Source organism: Brachycentrus maculatus, unplaced genomic scaffold, assembly GCF_059751285.1.
Source record: "Brachycentrus maculatus isolate JH-2025_06_01 unplaced genomic scaffold, ASM5975128v1 h1tg000586l, whole genome shotgun sequence".
Taxonomy (NCBI): domain Eukaryota; kingdom Metazoa; phylum Arthropoda; class Insecta; order Trichoptera; family Brachycentridae; genus Brachycentrus; species Brachycentrus maculatus.
In genome coordinates, this window is record NW_028281326.1 from 293,310 (window position 1) to 311,180 (window position 17,871).

At 32.6% G+C, this 17,871-nt stretch overlaps 1 protein-coding gene across 1 annotated transcript; it reads left to right on the forward strand.

The window, feature by feature from the left end:
- Positions 1 to 1,372: 1,372 nt before the first annotated feature.
- MRG15 (mortality factor 4-like) lies at positions 1,373 to 7,723 on the forward strand. The gene is made up of 6 exons (XM_088273487.1): positions 1,373 to 1,505; positions 1,587 to 1,704; positions 3,655 to 3,767; positions 4,361 to 4,586; positions 5,866 to 6,430; positions 6,934 to 7,723. The coding sequence occupies exons 1-6, from the start codon at positions 1,478 to 1,480 to the stop codon at positions 6,991 to 6,993; spliced, it is 1,110 nt and encodes a 369-aa protein (XP_088129613.1). The 5' UTR covers positions 1,373 to 1,477; the 3' UTR covers positions 6,994 to 7,723.
- Positions 7,724 to 17,871: the final 10,148 nt, after the last annotated feature.

The window sequence follows — 17,871 nt, forward strand, 5'->3', positions numbered from 1 at the left end:
GTATTTACTAAGTAAAACTTAAATTAAAAATGGAGGATTTTTAACACTGATTTTCTACAACAGTGGTCACCAATATACAACCCAGCAATAATTTTTATCCAGCCCTCCAATAATTCCCAAATTCTACACATAAACAATTTATATGGAATATATTCATTTTAATTTTGTTATTTGGTTGTGAATTAATGGCAGCTATATTTAAATTCATCAATCAGAATTTGATTAGGTAGTAGGTAACGGATCCAAAGTTTTAAAAAAAGATTTCGGAATAAGAATTTATTTTTCATCCAGCCCCTCAGGTTTAAAAAAAAAACAAATGATGGTGATGACTGTCCTACAACATTAAGGGGATACAATGCAACACAGAATTTAATCACCGGACGACCGCCGGAGAGGTAACACGTAGAAACGCTTGATTTTTTAAAAGAAACTAAAATGGGATGCGAAGCATACTTTATGCCACTGTCCTCTCACAACAAAGAAGAATTTCCTTAATAGTTTAACCGTTTTAGTACCATAGTTTTTTTTAAATATATAATTAAAAATGCCAAAGAAAACTTTTGTTTTTGAGGCCATTTACCCTTACCTCGAAAAAATATATCTCTTCCAAAAACTACCCAATTTTAAAAATTCTTTTGGTGTTTTCTTAAAAAAAGCTCGTATATGGATAATAAAATAAAAAGAAAATTATGGAAATATATATTGTGAATGAATACATTGAGCACAACCTTTTTCCGAAATTTTCCGATTTCGCGAGCGCTATCGCGCTCGTGGGACTTCTAACTTGTATAGACACGAGCGCGATCGCGCTCGTCGGCACTATAACGGTTAATACAGGCAGGGCTACAACTCCCCATTCTAGTATACATCCTTGATTCTTATCATGATTTAAAAGAATTGCAGTAATTTAAACTTTGAATTAACATTTTTTGGTTGTAAATAAAAATGAGACTTCACACTAGCAGAAACATATTTTCACTGTGACTGCTAAATAAAATATTTAAATAATCTACAATAGTCTTATTTTATACATGGAATATAAATTAAAATGTTAGCATTGTTAATAATGTAGAAAAAACTTTTGTTTTTTTCTGATCATTTCGTCCGAGTGTTCATTTCATATTTACTGCTAATATTTTTCACGTAGATCTCCAAAATACCTTATTTTGGATCAATACATTTTGAAGTAACGGTAAAAAAAATAGCTATCGCGAGCCCCATGACAGTTTATCGCACTGTATAATATTTAATATTTTACATTACCATAAGTGTCATTATTGTATGCTAATATTAAAAAACAATCGAACGTAAATAAGTTCTTGTCATTCTTCCATTTTACCGCTTCTTAACCATAGACAAAGCAAAAATCTGCAGATAAAGTGGCAAATGGTGTATATCAGTGTATATTGAGCAGTGAGAATTGTTTGCTTTTTGTATCGTTTACCTTTACGGTAATTTCAGAAATTTAAACTAAAATATGGCTCCAAAATTAAAATTTTGTGAAGGTTAGTAATCACCTAGAATATGAATTCATTACACGATATTATATTACACCAAATCAATGAAAAATAACTCTTTGGTTACAGGCGAGAAGGTTTTATGCTTTCATGGTCCTCTTATTTACGAAGCGAAATGTTTAAAATGTGTTGTATCAAAAGAGAAACACGTTAAATATTTTATACACTATGCCGGATGGAATAAAAAGTAAGATTTTTCATATTTGTAGTTTGTTTACGATTTGTTAGGCGTAAACTTGCCGGCAAGTCTTTATTATTGTTATATACTTTAAATCTGAAAGCTGCATAAATTACTAGACACTATTGCCCTTTTCTGCACAGTAATTGGTTTCCTGGTTCTTTTATAAATAAATTTATTGTTTTAACAGCGATACAATTCTAGAAAAACAGCTTACAATTGTCTACGCATAGTTATGTCATATAGTTTGTACTCGAAAGATTTATTGAATAATATTTTGGTTTAAAAGAACTGGTTAACATAGTTTCATATGGATTAGACAAAATTTGACTTTTCTCATACTGTAGAACGGGGATACTTGAACTTTGCGTTACTTGAGCCCAGTACAAAAAAATATTTAGATTGTATTTGGTCTACAATAATGAACGTATCGACATGATACATTGTTTGCCTGACAGGTGACACTTATACGTTCATTATTAGAGACCAAATACAGATTTAAATTTTTTTGTACTGGGTTCAAGTAACACATCAAAGTTCGAGTAGCCCCGTTCTACGGTACTAGTTTTATGCAATTGGTCCCCTAGCGATTGTCGCTTATTGGTCCTCAATTTAGTGATTAAACTTTTAATTTCAACAAAAAAATCATATTTGACATTCCTGAACTGCTCCTTCAGAGTAAGTATTGTAAGTAATTATTGTACCATGCAGAGATCGTGACTGGGATGACATTCTGCATGATTACTATTAAGGTAAGCAGCTGAGCAACTAAAATTTGTTTTGGTTTATTTCGTCAATCACGGCCTTCCTGTGCCCCAGAAAAATTGGCTGTTATCCGAGACTAGGCTCACCTACAACACATGCCCCTTCAACTCTCACACTGGTGCAAAGTCAACCATCTTTTTTTCTTCTTTTCAATCTTTATGAAATAAAGTATGTTAAATCCGATATTCTTCTTGACGATGCACTACTTTGTTGTAATGGATCATGAATTATGTGTAAATAATCGCATATATAGACATATTATACTTTCACAACATTTTGAGTGTGTCCAAATACTTGTTCACAAAATCTGGATTATATCCAATTACAGGAGTTATTTTCATATTATTTTTTATCCAGGATTCGGACCTCACATACTAATATAAGAGTTTCTGCTCAATAAAAAGCTTCTTTTCATCTCACCAATAGATGTCTCTAGGGAAGACTCTAGAACTCTAGAAATTCACAAGCGATTGGAAATATCAATGCATACAAAAGTAAAAAATAATTAAGCTTTTTTTCTTTTTCCCTTTTTTATTCGGAAAAGTGGATCTGAGAAAGATCAAACATCTTTCAATCAGATCCAGGTATAGAAGGCAGCTTTCAATTATACATGCATGGTACACGCAGACTTGAATTCATGAATACACTCACCCATCTGTTGGAGTAATTGTGTTTTGATATATTTTTATCATGCAGCAATTGATTTAGCTGAACACACTGTTGTCAGGCGGTTTTTTCATGAACCCCGACCCTAATTAGTATACTAATTAGGGTTTTTACAAATGACAATTAATGACAAACTCAATTCTGCTCTGTACAGTATTTTCTGGCATCTCGCGCAGTACCAAAAGTAACTAAATGCTTATAAGCGTCTCCTGCTCTCTACCAACAGGATGTAAAATACGCTTTTAAGCGTTTCCTGCAAACAATGTGTTTATATGATTTATTTCAATGTAATAAGTACAAAAGATAAATTAGTTTCATTTTCCAAAAGGCAGTAATCAAAATGGAGGGAAAACTGATTTTTTTTTCCATTTGTTTGGGGTTCTCATTTTGAACGAGAATATTAATGTTTGTTGCGTGGTATTCATTTTTTGAGCAAATTAATATTTAAGAGTAGAATACAAACATAACCATAGAAAAAGTATATATTTTTAAAATAATTTTTTGATGACAACTTTTGCATGTTTACAGTTGGGACGAGTGGGTACCTGAGAGTCGAGTTCTCAAGTACAATGAAGCCAATGTTCAAAAACAAATTGAAGTACACAATGCGCATGCAAATCTACCTGTCAAAACAAAGAAGGGTATGTTTTTTTAGTTCCATTGTTCGAAAATGCCCCTTTTTGCAGTAATTTGTGACAATGATAAAGCTATGTTTGAATTTGAATCAATTATATGCATACAATTTGACAAAAGTAAGTCTGTGTCCTTTACATGAAAATTCTTTCCCTTGATTAAAAACATATGTAATCAGTGCAATGTTCTAAGACATAAATCTGCTGCTTCAAAACCCTTTCTTGGAAAGTAAATCGCTGCCCTTTTCCTTAATACATTGTTATCGGGTAGTTTTTTCATTAACCCCTACCCTACCCTAAGGGTCGTAAAACTAATCACAATTAACAGCGTAAACTAATCACAAGTAACCCATTTCCGATCTGTAATATGTTTTTTGGCGTCTCTCGCGCTCTACAAAAAATAAGCAAATAGAACTCTTATTTGTAGATAGCACTTTTACATAGTACCTAAGCTGACAATACGATAAATATATTTTTTTATCTAATATACTTAGCTAATTTTTTAAAGTGATTTTATGCTTATAATTCCCCTGTTAAAACTATTTGTATTGCAATTTTAAAATAGAACTAAACAATACCAATTAAAATAATATCTCACGCAGGGTCCGGTAAAAGTCGCAAGTCGGAACCCGGCGGAGCGGCGACCCTGACCCCCGCCAAGCTGCCCGAACCGGTGGTGGGATCCGTGCCCTCCAAGGCCAAGGACAAGGACAAGGAGAAGGAGAAGGAAAAGGAGAAGGAGAAAGAAAAGGAGAAGGAGCCCATGTCCAGGGCCTCCACCCCCCACGGTGAGACTGTGTCTCAGGATTCCGGATCTGACATCCCTAGGTGAGAGAATATTATTTAGCAGAGAAAACATTGTAATGATCGAATGAAAAAAACTACTGTAAATAAAATCATATTGATAGAATAACTTAACACACCTCGGACGGGAAAAGTATTTCTATCCATTCGGCCAATTGATGCTTAACCTTTACCACTTTGCAGGCCAGAAATTCTGACCCGTATGATTCTAGTAGGCAGCTCCGTGGGCCACAATGTCTGGCTCGGCGCAGGTATAACTTTAATCACTGATTTCTCCCAAGTATATTCTGACAAAAAATATTTCAGATAAATACAGTTAATCTTAATTAACATGGTCATACGAATTGCCAGACAGAGTGTCCCAAAATTAGGGAACCAAAATATTTATTTTAATGGTAGAAAAACGTCGCATTTTTTTTTATCAGAGTAGCTGATCAGTTATGAGAAAAAATGGTCAGAGTGGAAAGGGTTAAGGACAGAAGGGTGTTTTTTCTCATTTCAAAGGCAGAAAATAAAGAATTACATTTTTAATGTTTTTATTGACCCGAATTTACATAAACTGAATGATGAATGATAAAGAAGGTGATATGTATATATATTACAATTTATCATTGTCTGTTTTGTTTCATATGCGATGAAGGTATATTATATGTTTCAACGGAGTAAATTATATTTTAATGCAGAGAATATGAAAATCCCGCTACTTACTGGAGAATCTGAAGGTTACTACCTGTCATCGTCTAGCTTAAATGATCACCTGATTGATACCTTGTTCACCATTCTGCCCATTGTTGTATACCTACATTGCCTAAATTTTATTAGTTTTATTTTAACAACTGCTTTTGTATCTCTGTTGGAAAAGACTGATGGTACTGCCACCTGTTGACAACTTTATGAAGTAAATAGCTTTCCTATTCTTACCATAGGGAAGAATTTTTTAATTTTCACATTTAAAAAGTGAAGATGAATGATAAAGGCGTTTGTCCTCTACACGGAATTACACAGAATTTTACCGTCCGGCACGTCAGTTAGCGTTTTAAAAACAACAATTGGATTGGCTTGTGCTTATGTCCATCTTTTTTCGGATCGGTGCCCTTGATCGGTGCGTGAACACGTTGCGCGTAAATTCAATCACGCTAAACTGTCGTAGTCGCTTTCATTTTTCAAAACCGGACTGCCGGACGGTCAAATTCCGGGCAGTGGACAGTCGCCTTAAGAGTGTCATGAATTACTAGCAAAAATAACGTGGATGTTGTCTTATATGATGTTGTTTCCTACATGATTTTTTATTTTTATTTTGTAGGAAAAAAAGGGGCCGACTGGATTTGTCTATCGAGTCAGAGGAACAGTTCCTTAACAAAGTGGATGTCCGGATAAAAGTTCCCGAGGAGCTGAAGACGTGGCTCGTGGACGACTGGGACATTGTGACCAGACAGCAGAAGCTCGTCAACCTCCCCGCCAAACTTACCGTCTTTCAGATAGTGGACAATTATCTGACGCACAAAAAGTCGAGCAAAATCCACAATCAGCAGAAAGAGAATGTGCTCACCGACTTCACCGAAGGGGTGAAGGAATACTTTAACGCCACTCTCGGATCTCAGCTGCTTTACAAATTCGAACGGCCGCAGTACAGCGAGATCTTGTCCAACTACCCCGGAGTGCCCATGTCTAAAATATACGGCGCAATCCATCTCCTGAGACTCTTTGTGAAGATTGGGCCGATGCTGGCGTACACTTCCCTGGACGAAAAGTCCATACAGAATGTGGTTTCTCACATACAGGACTTGTTGAAGTACATGGTGAACAACAGAGCCACGCTCTTCAATCTGCAGGATTACGGAAACGCCACTCCCGAATATCACAGAAAAGTGAATTAAAAAATTATTTTAAATCGCATACTTAGTAAATTTATTTTCTCTTTTTTTTTTATTCAGTTTTTTTACTATACAAATAAGAAATTTGAATGGATGTTCGTAATTTGATTAGAATTCTGAATTTCTATTTGGGTGGTTTATATATTATTTACTTCATATAGTTTCTGTAGTATAGCGGTTAAGACCTTTAGCTAACTTGCTCGAGGTCTCGGGCTCGATTCCCAGCAAAGTAACTAATTGATATTTAAGTAGTTTTTTGAAAATTGAATATCGAAATTCTTGTAATTTTGAAGATTACCTCTACATTTTTTTTGCAAACCAGCATAACTGAAAAGGGGGTTTCATAAGAAAATTGTTCAGTAAAATTATTATTATTTAACATATGTAAAATAATTTCATACGTGTTTTCTTCATTAATTATTTGTTTAATTAAAATTACAATATAAATTAATGTAAAACAATTTTTTTCTCTCTCTTGAAGATCTGAGTTTTTGCAGATATGCCTAATTGCAATGGGAACGACGATAAGTCTCCCTGGACCGGCACCTAAAGCGTAAGACTGATCACCTTGCCTTCACATATTTTACAACCAAGATAACGCTGCATCATCTGATGCAGCGCCCTATGCACCATTTGTGTGCTGATAAGGGGTGGAGCAGAAGAAGATTACAACTTCGACAGTACAAATACAAAGACAATTAGTGCCTCAGTATAAAGGACATTATTTTCACACACAATTGAGGCATTGATATTGTAATATGTTTCCGATTGTTTTTGGTGTCATCATGTTTTTGGTGTGATTGATTCTTGTCAGAAAAAAAGTTTAGTTTGAAGCGGTTTACCCCTACTACTTCGAGCCACTAGTCTGTTTTCTGAGTTTGAAAAAAACAAAATTCCTTTTTGTTACTTAATTGACAGTGCCCCGTGGTTGATTTTTTAAATTGCCACAAATAAAATATGTTTTTACGAAAACATGTAAATAATTCATTTGTTCCATTGCCATGGAGAAATACCACTTAAAGTTATCATATTGTTTTGGTTAATTTACAATATCATTGTAATATGTATTGCAAATGGGATTTTTCTTATCTCTGATAATAAATTCCTTCACATTATTAGTTTTGTAGTTATTTAGTTATTTCTTTTTCGCTATGCTTGGAATGTCGAAAAATCGCTTATTAAATTTTTCAAATTATCTCTAAATGTCTGTTTATATTTATCGATGTAATACCTGTTTGTTATAAATGTAGTACAATTAACGATTAAAGAATAAATAAATAAAAAAAATCTTTATTTTTTCCGTACTGATATTTTTATTATTAACACACTAAGGACGAGAAAGGTATTTTTACCCATTCCGTCGATTGATGCTTAAGGACGGGAAGGATGTTTTTACCTCCTGCGCCGGATCATTTTAAAGTCAGAAAAGAAGGAATTATTTAATATTTTTATATGAATATGTATTATGTACCAATCTCTTTGTTAATGTGAAGTACACAATTATCGAATCCCGTCGCCAGCGCTCTGCAGGCATAAAAAACTCCCGTCCTTAGTGTGTTAAGATGTTTTACTGCTTTCTTCATTATTTAAAGAGATTGCAAAAATTCATTCCGATTGCTTCAACAAAAAAATCCCAACACTGTTCTCATTTTCATTTCTAATATAAGTCATAATTTTATTAATCATTTAGTGTTGTCACAGCTTTTTTTGGATTTTAAATTTGTATCATTTTTACCTTTCCATTCCTTCACTTCGCAAATTCCTACACCGTTTAAACTGCCAGACTGATGAGAGCTAGCATCATGAAACTACCTTCAAAAATCAACCTTTTTTGGTGCTTGTTGTCTCCCAAATAGTCTGGTTCATCATTGTAAACATAAATAGTTTCGAGAACTACACATGTTCTCATCAGCAGGTAAAAATACAAATTAACAAATGACTAACTTCCTGGTTAGTTTGTATGTTCACTTGTTGCTGGGAATGTTTGCAGTTCTCGAAACTAGTCTAGTTTACATTAATAAACTCAAATGTGGTCTTATGAAAGAGTTTTATAATGAAATAGTCACATTACTGCCAAATCAATAAATGATGTCTTCAGCTTAGTCTGACTCGCAGATTATTATTAAGCTTGTCAAAACGTGCCAAGTCACAAGATTAGGTATTCATTTTTATAATTTTGTATAGTGTATTAGATATCTCTGTAGTATAATTACAAAATTAGAGTCTTACGTTGCGGATTCGGCTGGAGATTGCTACGTTTGTTGCCAGTATAGCATTTTTTATGATATTGTTTATTCAAATCTTCGATTTAAATAAAAGTAAATCTTGTAAAACACAGATGGCAGTAGAGTTATGATTTTTGTATTGGCGGATGAGAATAAGTAGGTAGGTACCTATCTGAGTAAATCAGTGCCTTGGCGCCAAAATGTAAAAATTACAAATTTTCCAGATTGAAGAAGTTAACGGCATCGTGTTTATTCTTCGATCATTCAATATGTCATTTAAGTACCTATCTAGGTAAAAATACAATCACTCCCTCACCCTGGCCTCTGCAATAGTAAATATGTGTAATTAGCATCGAAATGTAATTTTAAGAAAATGCAACTTGTTTTTCATTTAAAAAGTTCAACTTGTTTATAGTATGGTTTATGGCCAAAAATAATATTCACAAATATGATTTAATTGAACAAACAGGCAAGAGTAAAAGTAACATAATTAGCAATAATTAATTGATCATTTAAATAGCTTCATTTTGTAAAAGTTTTCATAATATAAGGTTAAGAATTTCTAAACCATAAAAAAACGTTTTAATCCTAATTATTGTTTTGATAGTGTGACAATTTATTTACCCTTTTTCAACTCCTGGCCAATTCTTCAATATTTTTATTTATTGAACTGCTTGTATAAAATATATGTACATTGGCGGTCTTATTGCTAAGAAGCAATATCTTCCAAATAACCAAAAACTAGTAATACTGGTCAAAGTTTGAACCTTAAACAGTCGTTAAAATAAGAGGTCAGATAGTGCTTGTACAAAAGTATTAACGAAAAAAGCATGAGTCACATAGATATTTTTTTTCGATATATCGAACATTGATAGCCACTAAACAAAATGACCGGTCGTGGATGCGCAAAAAATTATTTCGTTTTATTTAAAATTAGACTTTGATATTATTTTTTGACATCTCAACATAGATGAATAAGAATATGGAAGTCTGGGCATTTACGGGGTTTACGACCGTCATAGGCTGGTTTAAGTGATCACTTTCAGCGATTCTACCCATGATTGAAGCCACACTACTCGAATTCTTGGAAAATCTATATATATGATCCAATTTCTATTGGTGAGATGAACTTTATAATAACTCCTCTAATTGGAGATAATTCCTATAATTGGAGATAATCCAGATTTGTCAACAAGTATTTGGACACACTCAAAATGCTGTAAATTAGACTTTGAGCCTATTTTGAGAATAGGCCTAGTAAGTAGATAAAATTATAAAAAGATCTCGAATGAAACTATTCGAATAAAAAGTGTTTCATGCTTATTAATCATCAAAGACGAATCAAATGAGTGAAAATGCCGTATTTTCCACTTTCTTCGTATTCCGTTAAAGTCGATATAATAAATTGTAAAAGAAACGGCAGTAAGAAAAATAGTCTGATATTTTAAAGTTGTTATTTTTTACCAATTTATATTCGACGTAGAACTTTAACAGCTTAGAGTCGTACGTTCTAAATAAGGAACAAATGCTGTCAGGGGTCAAGAATCTATTTCATTACAACAACAAAAAACTAATATTTTGTACTTGTAAAAATGTTTTGAAATAGATTCCAATATATTACTTTAATGATTTAAATGATATTGTAAACTATTTTCTATCCGCAACCAAATGGTACATAGGGCACCGCAACGAATGAGTGAAGAAAGAATACCAAAAAAGCGGATTGGTTGGTAATAGAAACAGAGGAACATTGAGGAAAACTTGACACGATCAAGTATTTCAAATATTTGAAAGTGGACGGGTCAGGAGTCGGAATAATTAGCGGGTATTTATGAGAATAAGAATGTGGAAGAAGCGAAGAATGCATACTGCATAAGCGAAGACTACATACTCGTATGTAATTTATTAAAAAAAACTTTACGTATTTTAAAAACCGTTGATTTTTTTCTATGCAAATTTGAAATTTAATTAGAATATTTTATGATGGGGTCTAGGGAAATTATATTATCTTCGCAGATCCGGAAGCTATCCCTTATTTCAAAGTTATTTTATTTATTATCCACATGCCATGGTAAAGTGAATAAGGAGATAGGTACCTAGACAGCTCACGTGTCAAAGGTTGGCGACACTGAGTTAATGAAATAACCGAGGTTTGTTCGCTATAAAAGAGGATATACCTATATACATACCAAACTTACCCAATTGGTAATGTTCTCGGTCATTCTTTACAGTTCACAAATAATAGATTCGAACTTGATGATACTTTGAAGGAGTCATTAATATTATAATGTGTGCCATTTAGATATTGGCCAAGATGTTAGCGCTAATTAACTCACGATTATGGTTTTATTATATATACATATATGTATCTATTTATCTATTAGGTAATACTTGCAAATCAACAGAAGTTGAGGCATTTTTGACATTGATTTCCATAGATATAGAACCAAACACATGGTTATATGTTTGTATTCTTGAATCACGACTGATTTGTCATGTAACGAGATCCTTACAAATCTAACCTCCTGTCATTGTGTCAGCTAATGACAACATTATGTCAAAAAGAGTTTGAAATAATCAAGGGAGATTATTATGTAATTCTATTGGCAGCTTGATGCCGTCACTTGAATGCTAATAAGATATTTAGCTGTATTAAAAAAAACTAAAATCAGGGATTTTTTCAATGTAATGCGGTGGAATAGCGCTCCGGCACCTTTTTTGCCGATATACACATATTTTTAAAATTTCAACATCAATTTGACAAAACAATGTTTGCGCTTAACTAGTCATAACTAACGTTATTAGTCGTAACTAGTCATTTTTATTTAATTCGTCAAAATGATAATGTATTGTAATGAATATTAAAATGATATTTGAATATATTTTTTTAATAAAAAAAAGCTTGACATAAAGTGAGTTCCAGGACCTTTTTATTTAAAAAAAAGCCCTTCCTTAATTAATAATCCTTTTTTTTAAAACAGCAATTCTTCTACTATTAAAGGATGATAAATATTTGAATCTAAAGAAAAGTTCATATTTGGGATTCCAAAATGATTTAACAATAGCAATATGCAATACTAAACGATATCAACAGAACTTCAAAGATTTGGGAACCAATATTTCAATTACCTTCTTACAGATATAATAAAAGAAGATATCCAAATTCTAAACAATAAATTAAATGCCGTTTATACATGTTAATCGAAAAAATAAATAAAAATATATGCAAAGGAAAGAAAAAACATTATATCATTAAATGATAAACAATAAACAATGAGTCAAAGTCCCTCTCCAAGCGCAAGAACTAAGTCTCTTTTTTTTTTAGATAAACAGAGTAACTAGTATTAAAAAATGGTTTTATTTCACTGGTGTGTGTGTGTGTGTTTTTTGAAGGGTGAAGATATAGTTGGAAATTTTTATCAAAATCTAGTAAAAATACTAATTAGAATTTGATTAAACTGGGACGTCCAATTATTTACTGATATGGTACATGATACAATATCACTAGAGCAGTTAATTTTATACAGTAGATGCGTTCGTGCAAAATGAATGCATACATTGTATTCGTTTTTCTCGACAAGATTTACTAATAACTGGAAAAAGTTAATGTTTTCCCTCTGTATTTAGGTCAGATTTACATGCTTCTAAAATCAGTGTGTCTAAGTAGAACTCCATAATTTGTTCATTCATATTGTACCTGCTATTTCCTTTATCATATCAACTAAATATCTTGGTATATTTCTCGATAACAAACTGCTTGGACTGCAGTCTACCTGAACTTTGTAATATGTGCATGTTAATTTTTGATTACTAATTAATTTTAAAACCATTATGCCGCTTCTCAGCAGGGGTAGGCAGGGAGAATAGAACGCAATTTATTTCAGGTCTTCCGACGTCTCTCTTATTCTCCCCAAGGTCTCCATCTTTAAATTTTAAGGGTTCATCTTGTGGGATCTTGTCTTGCAATATGTGCTTCCCATTGCCTATATGGATATACCTACAATACAAACACCAGAATATATGTCGGTTACGTTTCGATTTGTAGTGAGAGGATACAATAATTGACATCATTCTTTTCTCAGCTTTTTGGCCAAGGAAATGATTTTGTATCCGCATATTTTTACATTTCAGTTTTTATTTTATTTTTATAACCCACAAAGCCTCTTCTTTTAGAGACTTATCAGCAGGTAGAATAGTAAAGATAGGAAGGTAAATGTGAAAAATGTGTACATCACAAACACCCAGACCAATTGAAAATATTGTTTTCTTGAATTTATTTTGAAATAGGTGGGAATCCAACCAGCGACTCCAGTTTCGCAGTCGACCGTCTACCCTACTACGCCACGGCGCCTGTCTGAATTCTTTCAGGATTTGCAAGGGAGAGAATAATTATTAGTGTTGTACTATTTTTAATTTCTTTCAGGGCCATCCCCTTCCAGTGCCAATTTAGATAGAGCGCCTTGGATGCCCTATCTAAATTAGCACTGGACTTTAAGAACTATAACTTTAACTATGTATTATACATATAACTACGCTGAGAACATGATCGTAAAGGATTTAAATGTATTTTTTTATTTAAAAAAATATTTAAAAAATACTAAAAAATGCGTTGATTAAATATATATATTTTTAAACTATTTGACTTCTAAAAATCTGTGTTTTAACGATTTACATTCCGCGCATAGATTTTTTTGTTTGATTTCATGTGTCTGAAAATAAAATATTTCGGCGATCGTAAAAATAATTTCTCAAATTACTTTTTTTCTTCATCTTGGAAATTTTCCAAAAAAACTCATTGCCATCTGGCTTCCGTACACTCGTCTAATTATTGCACGTATTTGTAGGTACTATGTATAAACCGACAAATGTCATATACGTACGCACGTATGGCTTAATTATAACCCTATAGTTTTCTTTGACAAAGATATTGCAAAAAAAATATAACTAACCATCACACCGGTTCCTCGCAGGGGTAGGCAGAGAGAATAAAATGCCGCACCACTCTATATTTCCAAACATTCTTCGCCTCTTACACATCCAACGATTATTTCGACTCCGTACCCGACCCCTTTCAAGTATTGCCAGGCATATCTGACCATGCCAAGTTTTCCTCGGTCTACGTATTCTTCAATAACTTTTCTGGAATTGTAATAAAGTTACCAACGTACTATAGTATTATAAATATGTATTATCGATAAAACTGAGAAAGGTGTATTGATATGGTTTGGACATGCGCAACGAATCAGTGAGGGAAGAACGGTAAAAAAAATTATCAGGCGAATGTACTTGGAATTAGGAGCAAAGAAAGACCGAGGAAAACTTGGTATGATCGAGTATTTCCAATACTTGAAAGTGCCAGGTCTGGAGTCGAAATAATTGGCAGGTATGTATAAGGAAAATACAATTGATTTGAAAAATGTACATCTGTTTTACATAAAAAGTATTATGAGAATATTTTGAGTGTATCTTTGTGCACAAATAGGAAATCTTACCCTAATGTTATTTAGTTCTATTTGTAAGTACCCAGAATCCCATATTCCCATCTCAATGGCTTCTTCATCTCCGTTGATATCTTAGTTAAAATCTTACCATTTTAAGCACGATATGTGTTTCGCTACGCCATATTTTTTGCTTTCTCTCCAGACTCCTACAGTAACACGAAATGGTGATATATTATATATGCGCATATTAATGCATTCAATGTGATAAACAAATCAGGTTTCTCATTCCCATGCGCGTTATGATAAGGAATGATAATGATAAATGACCATTTCAATTATTTATTATGAAATGTCACGCACTCGTTATTTGTCGAGATGAGATATGACTCTGCGGTGATATATTATCATTGAGTAATGCATATTTTAAAAGTGTATCGCATTAGCACGTATCATAGTGCCACATGATAAATCGATGACCATAATATCACGTTCGGTAATTTGTCGATAATTTAATCGATTTTAATTTTAATTCGATTGCTCGTTTGTACATATGTCGTATTCCATGTATGTGTGTTTGTATGTACGTACATAGATTCGCCGGAATGGATTTTTCTCATTTTGTATTATTATTACGACTGATAAATTAATATGAAAAATCACAAGACTATCCGGTATTATTCTTATTGAAATCTGTAGATAAATAAGGGAGATATGAAGGTTTAAACTTTAGCCAACTAATTGGTCGTTCTAGCACTATGGCGATCTATCTCTGCTCAAAGGAGAAAAGTGTAATATTTTAAAACTATCACGAGCCTCTCCAGATTGACATCTTCGATGTGGCTAACGACACGTCCGAAATGACGGGGGACTTTTCAAAGGCAAATAGTGTAGAGCAGGCGTGTGGAACCTTTTCATTTCTAAATATTACATTTGAGATTTCAACATCGATGAAGGATAATATGGATATCCGGGCATTTACAAGTCTCACGACCTATCATAAGCTGGTTAAAGTGATCACTTTATACACGTGTATAATCATGAGCCTCTCTGTACAAGATTCTTCAAAGACAAATGGTGTAGAGTGTAGAACAGTGGTGGAGAACCTTTTCATTTCTTAAGGTTAATTTTTTTATAATTAAAATGTACCTTTGTTTTAAAATCATTATAAATTATAGTGATTTTAAAACAAATTTACATTTTAATTATAAAATGGAAAATTACAAAGTAAGTGCTTCAAATATAAATTATATATATATATATTTTTTTGTTTTGAAATTTCAAAATAGATGAAGGAGGATATGGAAGTCTGGGTATTTATAGGGCTAACGATCTGTCATAGACTAGTTAAAGTGATCACTTTTTACACGTGTATAAAGTGATCACTTGTATCAGCCTATGATAAGTCGTAAGCCCTGTAAATGCCCAGACTTTCATATTCTTCATCGTCCATGTTGAGATGTCAAAATGTAAAAATAACTTCTAAGTGGATACAAAAAAAAACCATTGCGTTAAATGTTATCTGGGTTTAGAGAAAGCAGAGTTACGATTTATTGTAAATTGGGCTTTAAAGGTTTAAAAAAATCGTTTTAATTTATTTGATAGTAAATAATACAATTTAAACGTGATTCAGTCATCAATTAGCAGGATGAAAAAGGCAGTATTTTGTGTTAATGCACAATGCAGATGGTCGCGTTGTCTGCAGACGCCAGACTTATATAGAAAATGGCGTTCCTAGATGGTAACAACAGCTGTTAGACATTCTTGGACTGTAATATACTTGGACCGCTTCCAGCAACCTTCGTCTTATTACGCGATGTAATAAAGAATTATCTCATAATGTGAGAATAAAATGTAGGTTAACACTTCAAAATTGATTATCTTACACTGTCATTGTCAGTATACTTCATGAAGATATTTTTCAACCTTCTTGACTCTGATTTCAGTCTAATTTAATCGGTCTTCAACCCTTCAGTCTTTCAAACTATTGAATCTGATTTATTTTGCAATATTTTAGGCGTCGGAGTAAGCTTCCTCACTCACTCCATTAATGACGTCTTTCAAACTCTTCGAACTTCTTCAAACTCTTCAAACATTCAAACTTTCAAACTCGTCACTGTCTTTCAAACTCTTCAATCTGATTTATTGTGCAATATTTTAGACGTCGGAGTAAACTTCCTCTCTCCCTCTATTAAAGACGTCTTTCAAACTCTTTATACTTCTTCAAACTCTTCAAACATTCAAACTTTCAAACTCGTCACTGTCTTTCAAACTCTTCAATCTGATTTATTGTGCAATATTTTAGACGTCGGAGTAAACTTCCTCTCTCCCTCTATTAAAGACGTCTTTCAAACTCTTTAAACTTCTTCAAACTTTTCAAACATTCAAACTTTCAAACTCGTCAATGTCTTTCAAACTCTTGAATCTGATTTATTGTGCAATATTTTAGACGTCGGAATAAACTTCCTCTCCCCCCCTATTAAAGATGATCTTTTAAATATGATCTCTCCTCTTGAAAAGATCTTCTTTATATTTTTCAATATATCTACTGTCATTCATATGAATGTATATAAATATCATATTGCTCACTCCCTTGAACAACGTCATATATCAAAAAACTTGATTTTTCAGGATATCGTTTTTAATGTTTAAGAGTATTATAAAATGTATTAAAAATATATATCAAGCCACTTTTTGAACTTTCTGCCGTGCAACAGATCTTTTTAGGTAAATCCTGAAGGTTTTATCTCATTTGTAAAATATTTAGTAAATTTAAAAAAATAATTGAACAATACTTTTTCTTCAAAATGCAAAAACAATACTTTCTGCCCTGTAGCGGGTAAACACTAAGTTAAAAATACGTTAGAATATTTTTTGGACATTCCAAAAACATGCACAACTGGAAATTGACGATTTTTGATATATGACGTTGTTGAAAGAAGTGACGATATGTCAGTATACTTCATAAAGATATTTTTCAACCTTCTGCCTCTAATTTTAGTCTGACCTAAAGCGGTCTTCAACCCTTCAAAGTCCTTTAAACTATCAAATCTGTTTTTTTTTGTAATATTTTATGCTTTAAAATAAACTACATTTTTCTCGCCATCATCTCCTTTATATTATTCAATAAAGCTGCTGTCATTCATATGAACATTAAAAGAACCTGATTTCAAAATTTTACACACGAAAACAATCGTAGTCGTAGCTTTGCCAACGTAAACTTGCTTATTTTTTTCTATTTATGATTATTTGATACTATTCAATCTCTGGATTTAACCCCTAAAAGGCATATATCAAGATATATATAATAAATAAATATTAATCTGGTTTATGAGTGCTATCAAATAAGAACAATAATACGTTTTAAATTAAAAGTCAAATTAAAATAAAAAATATATAAATTGTATTTTAGGCGTCTTCTATCACGTGAAAAAGGAAATCAAAAAATTATCCCCTATGGTAGGAATAGGAAATCTATTAACTTCACAAAGTCCTCAACAGGTGGCAGTTCCAGTCCATTCGAACAGAGATACGAAAGCAGTTGTTAAAATATAACTTCGGAAAATTTAGGCAATGTAGGTGTGTAACAATGGATAGAATGGTGAACAAGGTATCAGGTGATCATTCAAACTAGACGAAGACAGGTCGTAACTTCCATATTTTCCAGTAAAAGGCCGGATTTTCATATTATCTTCATATTAAAATATAATTTTTCTATGTTGACATATCGCTCACACCTTTCAACGTCATATATCAAAAATCATCAATTTTC